The sequence below is a fragment of the Sebastes fasciatus genome, chromosome 6 (assembly GCF_043250625.1).
Source record: "Sebastes fasciatus isolate fSebFas1 chromosome 6, fSebFas1.pri, whole genome shotgun sequence".
NCBI lineage: Eukaryota > Metazoa > Chordata > Actinopteri > Perciformes > Sebastidae > Sebastes > Sebastes fasciatus.
In genome coordinates, this window is record NC_133800.1 from 7,670,302 (window position 1) to 7,682,995 (window position 12,694).

The 12,694-nt window shown below is 38.1% G+C and overlaps 1 protein-coding gene across 1 annotated transcript; it reads right to left on the reverse strand.

The window, feature by feature from the left end:
* Positions 1-433: 433 nt before the first annotated feature.
* On the reverse strand, positions 434-5,498 carry LOC141768915 (ATP synthase F(1) complex subunit alpha, mitochondrial-like). The gene is made up of 11 exons (XM_074637436.1): positions 5,332-5,498; positions 4,799-4,874; positions 3,915-4,084; positions 3,418-3,591; positions 2,974-3,140; positions 2,567-2,867; positions 2,140-2,364; positions 1,928-2,035; positions 1,396-1,540; positions 1,148-1,298; positions 434-1,051 (listed from the first exon to the last, which is right to left on the reverse strand). The coding sequence occupies exons 1-11, from the start codon at positions 5,389-5,391 to the stop codon at positions 973-975; spliced, it is 1,656 nt and encodes a 551-aa protein (XP_074493537.1). The 5' UTR covers positions 5,392-5,498; the 3' UTR covers positions 434-972.
* Between the last annotated feature and the right edge of the window lie 7,196 nt (positions 5,499-12,694).

Sequence of the window (12,694 nt, forward strand, 5' to 3'; positions counted from 1 at the left end):
AACTTAAAAAAAAATTGATTAAGCTTTTCAGTTCAATACAAAACCTTCTCTGGTTACAGCTTTGGAGATTTGCCTCTTTTCTCTATTTTATATCTGTGAAGCAGCCACCTCTGAGTGGAAGAAACTTTGATGGGCAATTTTTTCACTTTGTTAAAAAAACAATGATTAATAGATAAATATGCTGATTAATTGATAATGGAGGTAATCGTTGCTTGACAACACTACTTGACATTTTCCATGTTAATGCAGAAATGACATCAGAGCTCACTCGTTTCAATTGTATGAACTTGTGCTTTGTGAGTTATGGAGTGATATATATATTTGACAGGCCAGACTTTAACCACAAATGTGTAAACATTCTCACTATAGTCACTTCACAGAGGTGTTGGGATGACTGTCTCACAAGATATAACACAGGACAATACAAGAAGGATTTGATGTGTGACATGGTCACTGCATTTATTACCACAGTATCAAACATTTCACCCACAGTTGATAAACCGGGCGTACAGTCTTTCCACCTTCTGAACACAGTGAGGAGCAAAACAGACACAAGTCTAAACACGCTCACTTTCCCTCTTAAATATAACGCTCTTATGAACAACTGGTTACAGTAAACAGAATTCAAGACTGTGGTATATGGATCGTTATGCATGTTATCTCTGTGTTTGGGTACACTGAAATATCAGGCAGACGTAAATCGAACAAACACATTTGATGTGTTTGAAGAAATGTATTATGTATTTGTTCTTCTGCCACTGGTGTGAAATCTGCTCACAGGGAACCAACCTAACACTAAACTTACCGTAGTTAAGCGTACAATCAGAAGAATTTTACACCACGGCAGGGTTGTAAAATTTTATTTGGAGAAATCTGTACATGGAGGTTTTGGCCTTCAGTGTGTTCACATTTATAAGCATACTGGGGACACAAGACAGGTAGCTCACTGAAGATCAAGAGAAGTGCTATCCATTACTCAAAACTGGACAGGAAGGTCAGTACAAGCGCCTTCAGTTTGGTGTCCGATGCCTCTGAGATCTGACCGTCGGTCCTGAAACAGAAAACAGGACAAGTCAAGTTAACACTTTGAAAAATTAACATGGGTGTTTACCGTTTAAACATATTGTGGCTGAGAAATTCATCTCACCTGATTGCAGACAGCAGGTCCTGGTGCTGGCTGAGGACGTGCTGCAGGAAAGCCTTCTCGAACCTTGTGATCTTGCTGGGCTCCATTTTGTCCAAGTGACCTCTGACACCAGCGTAGATGACTGTTACCTGCTCTTCAATGGCCATGGGACCTGGAGGGGGTGGAGGGTGGGGACAACAGTTTAGTTTTTGCATCACCAGCTAAGCATTTCTATTATATTTCTTGGGAGACAAGAAGTTGACACTCACAGTACTGTCCCTGCTTGAGCAGTTCAGTGAGCCTGACACCCCTGTTAAGGAGCTGCTGGGTGGCAGCATCGAGGTCAGAGCCGAACTGGGCGAAAGCAGCCACCTCACGGTACTGAGCCAGCTCCAGCTTCATGGTACCGGCCACCTACAGGGTAAAAAGTAAGACCATTATTACCTCTATTTGATGAATTGCAGGATTAGTTTTTATAAAACTGTTGCATGATGCAAGGCTTTTACACACCTGGGGCGTGATGAATAAACAACACAAATGCAAAACACTCGCCTGCAAATATTATGTCTAGGGCTTTTATTGTGAAGGGTAAGAATGGAAGGAGTGGCTCTGGTCTGTGCTGAAATGAGTAAGCAAGTTTGCCATCTTGTTTCAGACTATGGAGCCTATGTTGTTTCATAAATATAGGCATAAATGATGCCTTCAAAAAGTGAAGTTCAGAAAAAAATGACCTTGTTCCACAATAAATAAATAAATAACTTAAATGGAGCTAAAATGTCTACATTTAAAAATAAAACCCACCTGCTTCATGGCTTTGGTCTGGGCAGCAGAGCCTACTCTGGACACAGACAGACCCACGTTGATAGCTGGGCGGATACCCTTGTAGAACAGCTCAGTCTCCAAGAAGATCTACAGCAAACAGATGAAGCTATTACAATATAACAGTACCGTAATGTAGAATGTTTGATATATGGGCCAAAACACAACCAATAATATGACATCTTGGGACAAACCTGTCCGTCTGTGATGGAGATGACATTAGTGGGGATGTAGGCAGACACATCGCCGGCCTGGGTCTCGATGACGGGCAGGGCAGTGAGGGAGCCACCACCGAAGTTGTCGTTCATCTTGGCGGCTCTCTCCAGCAGACGGGAGTGCAGGTAGAACACATCACCGGGGTAAGCCTCACGACCGGGAGGACGACGCAGCAGCAGGGACATCTGACGGTAGGCAACAGCCTGAGGAGGAGGGGAGAAAAGAATTTACCAAGGTTGAACCTGGGAATACTGCCTCAATTTTGAATATTCGTGCAGGAGATATTTTCCGACTTGTTAACTGTAATCATGGGCAACATTTATTAGGAAAAACATCCAATGTTGTAATTTCAAGCTATGACAATTTTAAAGAATCACACTTTACAACAGTAATACGAGTCCTCACCTGCTTGGACAGATCGTCATAGATGATCAGGGCGTGCTTGCCGTTGTCTCTGAAGAACTCTCCCATGGAGCAGCCGGAGTATGGGGCCAGGTACTGCAGAGGAGCAGCATCAGAGGCGGTGGCAGAAACCACGATGGTGTACTTCATGGCATCAGCATCCGTCAGCCTCTTGACCAGCTGCGCGACGGTGGACCTCTTCTGTCCGATGGCGACGTAGATGCAGTACAGCTTCTTCTTCTCGTCAGTTCCCTCGTTGAAGCGCTTCTGGTTGATGATTGTGTCGATGGCAATGGCAGTTTTGCTGGAGAACGGAGGTAAGATTTAAAGAAGAAAAAAAAACCCTACTCCATGGAATCGTTTTATGTCCAAATACTCATAAAAATGTGTGTCTATGTCAAAGTATTTACCCGGTCTGCCTGTCACCAATGATCAGCTCACGCTGACCTCTGCCGATGGGCACCAGGCTGTCCACAGCCTTGATGCCAGTCTGCATGGGCTCCCTCACAGAGATACGGGGGATGATACCAGGAGCCTTCAGACCCACACGCCTACGGATGGTAGAGCCCAGAGGACCCTGAGAAAAAGTAAATATGCAATTTAAAAGATGAACAGACATATCAAAGTGCCAACAAGTGTGCCAATAAAGCCATTTAATGTGATCATGCAAAAATTCTAAAGGTGTTGCTTTAATTTTGATCAAATCAATAACTGGAATTTAATGCATTATTAGTGTTAAGACAGCCGCACAACATCTACTCAACTAATTAAGAGAGAAAAAAAGTGTTTCATCAAGTTTCATCTATAGTAATTTGATTTTCTATTTAAACATGAGTTATAGTGGCTCAAGTGACCTTTCCATCGATGGCATTTCCCAGAGCGTCCACCACACGGCCCAGCAGCTCCAAACCAACAGGGACATCCACAATGGCACCAGTTCTCTTCACGATGTCACCCTCCTTGATCAGCTTGTCGTTACCGAACACCACAACACCAACGTTGTCGGGCTCCAAGTTCAGAGACATGCCCTGGAGGACAAAAACAACTTATTATGGTGGGTATATTTATTTATTTATTTATTTATATATTTATATATATATATATATATATATATATATATATATAAATAAAGCTAAACTGTTAAACTGGCTATTTAAGGTTTTGGAGCATTTCACCTTTCGCTTTAGGAAAAGGTACACCATGTTCTTTCAGTTTAGTCAATTCAAGATGGCTGCACTGTGTCTGAGAACACTTCTATAATTATTACATTAGTGTAGCTTTAAATCAATGCGTTTAAAACTTTGCCTAGAAACAAAACATTTTTGTTTCATAGCATCCTTCGAATACATACCTTCAGTCCAGAGGAGAACTCCACCATCTCTTCTGCCTGGACATTCCTCAGCCCATACACTCTGGCAATACCGTCACCGATGGACAGCACACGTCCTGTCTCCTCCAGGTCTGCAGAGGTCTCAGCTCCCATGATCTTCTCCTCCAGGATTGAAGACACCTCGGCTGTGCCTGTGAAAGACAAGACATGCATGTTATAGAGGGTCTTGCTGAGCCACAGTTAAAACACTTTCTGTTATGACATTTACTCATTGTTCATTTTTAAAATTATGCAACAAAGTTTTGGATTATCCCAGATTACTTTAATTAAAAATTTTTAGAATTTAGGAAAAACAGATCTCTGTATAAACATCTTGATAAGAAACTACATGATTTGGGTTGTAACATTGATATGTTAATTAAAGTTAATGGATATAATTTTCTGAACATAAGAAGCCACTTGATTAGTAAAAAAGACGTTTTTCCTTAGAGACCAAACCATCTGCCACTAGCTGAGGATAAATATGGTACAGGCTAACTAACATAATATCATCCAATACATGTCAAAGATATTGACATGTGCTGTGATTTTGTCAGTGTCTCCTCTACACAAAAGGTCATTCAGAAACTTTAATACTGACCTTTATTTTTTTTTGGTTAACTTTTACAGACAAGCTATGCATTCAAAAGTCTTCACAATGACAGGTATGAATACTGATGATCTGTCCAATAATCTCAGATCAGACATGTAAACACGTAGAAAGCTATTCTGTTAATCTGACACAGCAATTACAAAGACAAGCTCCATAAGTAAACACAGTATGATAAATGACCTTCATCAATCCCCTTTGGGTGAGCTGACCTATATAGTTTGAAGGATAAACTGTCATGTAGTCTTTATCTCACCTGTCTTCTGCAGCCATGGTCTGTGTGTGTGGAGGTGGTTGACCCCAATGCAGGCGGCCGGGACAGCCTTGGACACCTGATCAAACAAACCACAGATTAAGTGTTAATTGCAAATAAAAGTTCCCTAACTAACATATTGCAGCGACAGCTACAATGTGCACTTTAAAAGCAGAGCTGGAGTACCAGTGTGCAGCGGAGACGACATGCTGCTGTCAGGCTTCCTGACCTTCAAAGCGTGGCTCAATGAGCAGCTAGCAGCTAGCTAGCGTTAGCTCGCGTGCTAACTGTAGCGCAGCTTGCTGCAGACTGTCGCTTCACAAGGGCAACTAAGACAAACGCGTTTAATACCACCATTTCGAGGTTATTAAGGCGAGTTGTTCTTATTGTTATGCTTAGCATGGTTTAAGGCCGCGTTATTAAGTGAATGGCAGTTTAGCTAGCGGCCTTATCGTTACCCTTCACGCCCACAAGGTTCACAGATATCAGATCAACTTCATGCAACTTCACCCATCAGAGAGTTTAATACTACTCACAAATCCAGCCCTCCTGGGCAGGCTCCTGGCCAACGCTGCTGCAACTCTCACGGATAGCATGTTGTCGTATTGCTGATGACCTGTCCTCCACCACTAGCGGCTCTGACCTGGCTGAGAGCTGAGAGAGAAGAGAGTAATGGCTGAATGAACTCTTCTTCTATTTATGTGACACTGACGTTACGTTTCCTGCTTTACAGCTCAGCTCTGCCGCCTACCGGCACGGAGAGGAGGACACTGGCTGGACGCTATATTTACCCCCCAAACTTTATTTTTGGACAAACCTGTCTGACTTTATTCTATTATAATATGTATGCACAGTGGTGGAATAATTGCTCATATCTTTTACTTTTACTAAGAATTGCAAGTTGCGTTAATGTGTTAAAAAAATTAGAGGCGTTCATTGATATAAAAACAATTATAATTCAATATAAAAAGGATAATACAATATGTATATTGGCAAGATGCCAGTTCAGTGGTAGAAAAGTGACCAACAGATAGTGTCCAACAGATAGTGTCCAACAGATAGTGTCCAATAGTGACCAACAGATAGTGACCAACAGATAGTGTCCAACAGATAGTGACCAACAGATAGTGACCAACAGAGCAACAGATAGTGACCAACAGATAGTGACCAACAGATAGTGTCCAACAGATAGTGACCAACAGATAGTGTCCAACAGATAGTGACCAACAGATAGTGTCCAACAGATAGTGTCCAACAGATAGTGACCAACAGATAGTGTCCAACAGATAGTGACCAACAGATAGTGTCCAACAGATAGTGACCAACAGATAGTGTCCAACAGATAGTGTCCAACAGATAGTGACCAACAGATAGTGACCAACAGATAGTGACCAACAGATAGTGACCAACAGATAGTGTCCAACAGATAGTGTCCAACAGATAGTGACCAACAGATAGTGACCAACAGATAGTGACCAACAGATAGTGTCCAACAGATAGTGACCAACAGATAGTGTCCAACAGATAGTGACCAACAGATAGTGACCAACAGATAGTGTCCAACAGATAGTGACCAACAGATAGTGTCCAACAGATAGTGACCAACAGATAGTGTCCAACAGATAGTGACCAACAGATAGTGTCCAACAGATAGTGACCAACAGATAGTGTCCAACAGATAGTGTCCAACAGATAGTGTCTAACAGATAGTGACCAACAGATAGTGACCAACAGATAGTGTCCAACAGATAGTGACCAACAGATAGTGTCCAACAGATAGTGACCAACAGATAGTGACCAACAGATAGTGTCCAACAGATAGTGACCAACAGATAGTGTCCAACAGATAGTGTCCAACAGATAGTGTCCAACAGATAGTGACCAACAGATAGTGTCCAACAGATAGTGACCAACAGATAGTGTCCAACAGATAGTGTCCAACAGATAGTGACCAACAGATAGTGACCAACAGATAGTGACCAACAGATAGTGTCCAACAGATAGTGTCCAACAGATAGTGTTGGACACTACACATTATTATTATTGCTTTCACAGCCCTAATTTATTTTTATACATATATATATATATATATATACATATTATGACACCGTAAATGCATACATAAAGAAGAAATACATATAATAATATGTATTGTTTTTCCACTGTCTTACGTACAGCAACGTATAGGATTTTTGTTTGTTCATGCCCAAATATATCCAAATTTCCCTTTCTATGTTTTTATTTATTGCAGAATCTCACCTATGACACACCTGCAGCTGAAGAAGGGATTTCTACCAGCTCTGTGTTTCTGAAAGTAGCCAATGAATCCTTGGCCTGCTCCACAACAATAACCTACTACCCAGACCCCGAGTTCACTAGATTCACCTCCACAAGGACAGGGGACAATGTGCGCATCACCATACAGGTAAGGCATATTTTTTTTTAGCAAACATGCACAAATATGAGACATGAATACAGAGATACTTTTAGTGAAAGTACTCTGTTACAAGTAAAAGTCTTAAATTCAAGATTTCACTTAAGTAAAAGTACAAAAGTAGGCTACTAACAGTAAAATGTAGCCTACTGAAAGTATTAAAGTAATGGTGCCTTTCAGAAAGCTATATTATTATTATTATTATTATGACATATAGCATACATAAATACATATATGGAATGTGCAATACTAATCATGTATGGATCTACTGTCACAAACTTAAACTGTTTGCGGATATGTGCAATAACAATATGTTAATATTGTACAATAATTATCTAATGGACACTCTGTGCAATAATCTCTGGGGGACACTTTTGGGCAAACACTTTGAACACCTTGGACACTTTGCACACTTTGGACACCATCTGTTGGACACTATCTGTTGGACACTTTTCTACCACTGAACTGGCATCTTGCCAATATACATATTGTATTATCCTTTTTATATTGTATTATAATTTTTTTTATATTGTATTATCTTTTCATTAGCACCTATGGAATTGTCACAATGTCATTCCGTTGTACTACACAATGACAATAAAGGGCTTGATTGATTGATTGATTGATTGATTGATTGATTGATTGATTGATCGATCGATATAGCATGCTTTAACATGTAAGCAGCATTTTAATGTTACAGCTGGTAGACGTGGAGCATGTTTAAATTACTTTGTTGGATAGCTTAATTTATAGCACAGTATCATATTTTATTGATCAAATACATGTAGTGGAGTAAAAAGTACAATATTTCCCTCTGAATTATAGTGAAGTTGAAGTATAAAGTAGCCTAGCATAAAACGGAAATACTCAAGTAAAGTAAAAGTAACTCAAAATTGTACATAAGTACAGTACTTGAGTAAATGTATTACTTTCCACTATTGTGTATGTAAATGAGGAGACAAAATATTAGTGACTACCTTCAGTATAATGCAATCCAGTTCAACACCACCACCCACTACGTCCTCAAAAATAAACATAGTATAATTATTATCATCTCTCTGACGGTGCCAACAAAAAACGAAAATGTATAAGATCCATAAAAGCAGAATTTATGGATTACATTAGAAAGTAATACAAGTGTAGGCTATCTAATAAAGTGGTCATGTGAGTGAATATAAACAAACAAACAAAAAATAGTCCATGACAATTATTTAAACCGTAATGAAGACAACAAGAAGAAGCAACCAAGGGGGATGGTTGTTAAACTAAAGGAATACATTACCTGTTACACACAAATTGAATTTTAAAGCCTATTTTCTATCAGAAGATTCAATAGCTTTGAAATACATTTTGAAATCTTTTAAGAAGACAATTTGAAAATCTGCATCTAAGAAGGCCTATTGAGTATTTGGGTAATAATGTGATAAAATTCACAGGGTAAAATTGTTTGTCTTTAAATTTGTGAAAATGATGGGAAAAAAGCATGTTAGTAATAACAGAAATAATATTACATTACATTAACCATGATTAATCCATCAAGAACATTTCTAGTGTGAAAATATGCCCACAATGAAAGCCTGAGATTTACAAAATGAACAATTTATATCAACATCAGGTTTAAACTTTGTCATGTAATGTTGTATGTTTTTGTGAACTTCCTTTTCTCATTATATTCTTCCAGCATATGCACAGGCACATTAGGTAGAGAAACAAAAACATTTGTATAAAAAGAGACCTGACTATTATCATTTTTTGATGTAGGAGGAAAACAAATTTTCTTCGGCTTCAGTGGCTGTAATAGAATGGGATTGGTTGTATCTTTAAATAATAGAGGAGTTCCAAGTAGACTATAGCTTAAGATAAATTCTCTACAAGGACCATAAAATGAACATTTTGACTAAAACTCTTCATGACTTAAAAGACAACCTTGACCATTGACTAGTAACCAACCGGAATAATGTTTGTGTGTAACATTTTTGTTTGTGAAAAGAGTCTTGTTTTTTTAACGTATTCTTTATAATGCTTGTGTGGAATTTGCACATGAAATCATACAATGTTCCAAATTGACAATTGATTTTAAATGTATGATTAAAGGGGCATTTCACAGATTTTACAAATGTTGTTCAGTGAGCACTACTAGGCTGTGAAAAGGCTCTGGATGGATATTTCCAAAGCTTGAAAAAAATAACCCTGATGAAATCATCAAGGTCAGTTTGGGCTTAATACTAAAGCTGAAACAATTAGTCAATTAATAGATTAGTCGATCAACGGAAAATAAATGGCAACTGTGTTGAAAATCAATTAATAATTTTTTTTAAGGCAAAAATGCCAAACTTTCTCTGATTCAAGCTTCTTAAATGTGAGGATTGCTGGTTTTCCCTTTTTTATTAAATTGTAAATTTAGGTTTGTCTGACAGAAAATGCAGTTTGAAGATGTCAACTTCAGCTCTCTGAAAATGTGATTTTTCATAATTTTTTGACATACGTAGCTTATATAGATAGATAGATAGATAGTAACTTTATTGATCCCGAGGGAAATTCAAGTTTCCAGCATCACAGTTCCATAGTGCAAAACATGTTAGTAAAAAGGCAGTAAAAAAGTTAGTAGTACAAAGTACAAAAAATATATACCAGATATAAAAATACAAGGAGATGAAGAATACTGTTAAAACTGAATATAGTGCAGGGTAACAGCTGTCATACACGACTATTAAAAAAGTGAATATAGTGCAGAAGAGACTGTTAAAAATTAGTATAGTGCAGGGTAACTCCAGTAGCTTAGTCTATGAAAGTGCACTATGTGCATTATTATATGAGTATATATATATATGAATATTAGAAAAAAATAATCTTCAGATTAATTGATACTTTTATAATCTTTAGTTTTTGGCATTTAGGAGGTGAGAGAGGGGGGATGCTGATGCGTCGCACCATGGGAAATGTAGGAATTCAGCGTTTTTTTGGAGCTTTACCTGAATAAAAGTCAGGATATCTGAGCGTCTGCTGCTTTGATTTGGACCATTTTGTTTTAAAACAGTCTCTGTGAGTCCCCCAACTTTATGGAAGGGCAACATAGTGGAAAGTTAAGGTCATATGAGTTCATGAATACATATTTGAATGTAGCTAAACTGTGTATGCTTTTCACCCCTAAACATGAAACAATAGCTGATTAATACTATTTTTCTTTATCAATGTGAATTGACAATCAAAGCTGCAGCACCTTACAATAGGTTAATAACCGGGAGACACCTCCAGTTTTGGTACCGTTATTTAGCATACATACATACATACATACATACATATATACATACATACATACATACATACATACATACATACATAAATACATATATGGAATGTGCAATACTAATCATGTATGAATCTACTGTCACAAACTTGAACTGTTTACGGATATGTGCAATAACAATATGTTAATATTGTGCAATAATTATCTAATGGACACTCTGTGCAATAATCTGTGCGACACTTTTGGGCAAACACTTTGGGCACCTTGGACACTTTGGCCACTATCTGTTGGAAATTATCTGTTGGTCACTTTTCAACCACTGAATTGGCATCTTGCCAATATACATATTGTATTATCCTTTTTATATTGTATTATTTTTTTTTATATTGCATTATCTTTTCATTAGCACCTATGGGATTGTCACAATGTAATTTCATTGTACTACACAATAACAACAAGGGCTTGATTGATTGATTGATTGATTGATTGATTGATTGATTGATTGATTGATTGATATATCATGCTTTAACAGTAAGCAGCATTTTAATGTTACAGCTGGTGGACGTGGAGCACGTTTAAACTACTTTGTTGGATAGTTTAATTTATAGCACAGTATCATATTTTATTGATCAAATACATGTAGTGGAGTATAAAGTACAATATTTCCCTCTGAAATATAGTGAAAGTTAAGGTCATATGAGTTCATGAATACATATTTGAATGTAGCTAAACTGTGTATGCTTTTCGCCCCTAAACATGAAACAATAGCTGATTAATACTATTGTGTTTTCTCAATGTGAATAGACAATCAAAGCTGCAGCACCTTACAATAGGTTAATAACCGGGAGACACCTCCAGCTTTGGTACCGTTATTAGCTTGAGAAAAATAACCCTGATGAAATTATCAAGGTCAGTTTGGGCTTAATACTAAAGCTGAAACAATTAGTCAATTAATAGATTAATCGATCAACAGAAAACTAATGGCAACTGTGTTGAAAATTAATTTAATAATTTTTTTAGACAAAAATGCCAAACTATCTCTAATTCCAGCTTCTTAAAGGGACTGTTTGTAACTTTTTAAGCGTATAAATGTACCGGGTCGGGACACATGTGCGCTCGCATGTGCACGCTCGTGTGTGGCCGGAGCCTCTGTTCCTCTGCTTGCCTTCACTGACACACAGCGCGCGTTCTCGCGTACTCGCTCCACCTCTAGATGTGAATGCGCGCTCATTCCACACTGCAGAAGAGTTAGTTTAGCTCTGAGAATATCTAGTGAATGATCAGTGGACATTTGTGCAGAAATAACTGCTGCATCTCCTCCAGACCAACAGAGGTTTTCCGTGTCTTGTGAAGTGACGGGGCTCCGCAGAGAGAAACGTTGTCGTCTCGTCTCCGACCCGGGTGCTGGTGTCTTCCTGCTCTCTCAGCCTGCGCTGAGGCAGGAAAAGCCAACACTAGGATCAGCAGTGATTCATGGAGAGACCTTCGTCTGGTCAGCTAACATTACTGCTAAGCAGCTGAAATATAGAGTGATATTGTGGTTTTAGCTGACGTGTGTCACCTCACTGTGTTGAGCGATGCTCGTTCATATCTATTTAGAGCGAGCAAGCGCGAGCTCGACGCTGACTTTCGTTGATTTCACGGCCACAGGTGTCGCTGTTAACAAGCATTTCTGAAAGTTACAAATAGTCCCTTTAAATGTGAGGATTTGCTGGTTTTCTCTTTTTTATTAAATTGTAAATTTACGTTTGTCTGACAGAAAATGCAGTTTAAAGATGTCAACTTCAGCTCTCTAAAAATGTGATTTTTCACAATTTTCTTACATACGTAGCTCATATATATATATATATATATATATATATATATATATATATATATATATATATATATATATATATATCAGAATCGTGTTTATTGCCAGGTGTAAGAGGTATACACTAGGAATTTGCTTTGGTTTTGTTGGTGCAAATAAGCAGTATAATAACAAAGAATAGATAAAAAACGTTAGAATAAAATAAGAATAAAACATTTTTAAATTCTACCAATATACAATATAAGCTATATATATATAGTCTCTGTGAGTCCCCCAACTTTATGAAAGAGCAACATAGTGAAAGTTAAGGTCATATGAGTTCATGACTAGATATGTTAATGTAGCTACTGTGTCTGGTTTTCGCCCCTAAACATGAAACAATAGCTGATTAATACTATTGTTTTT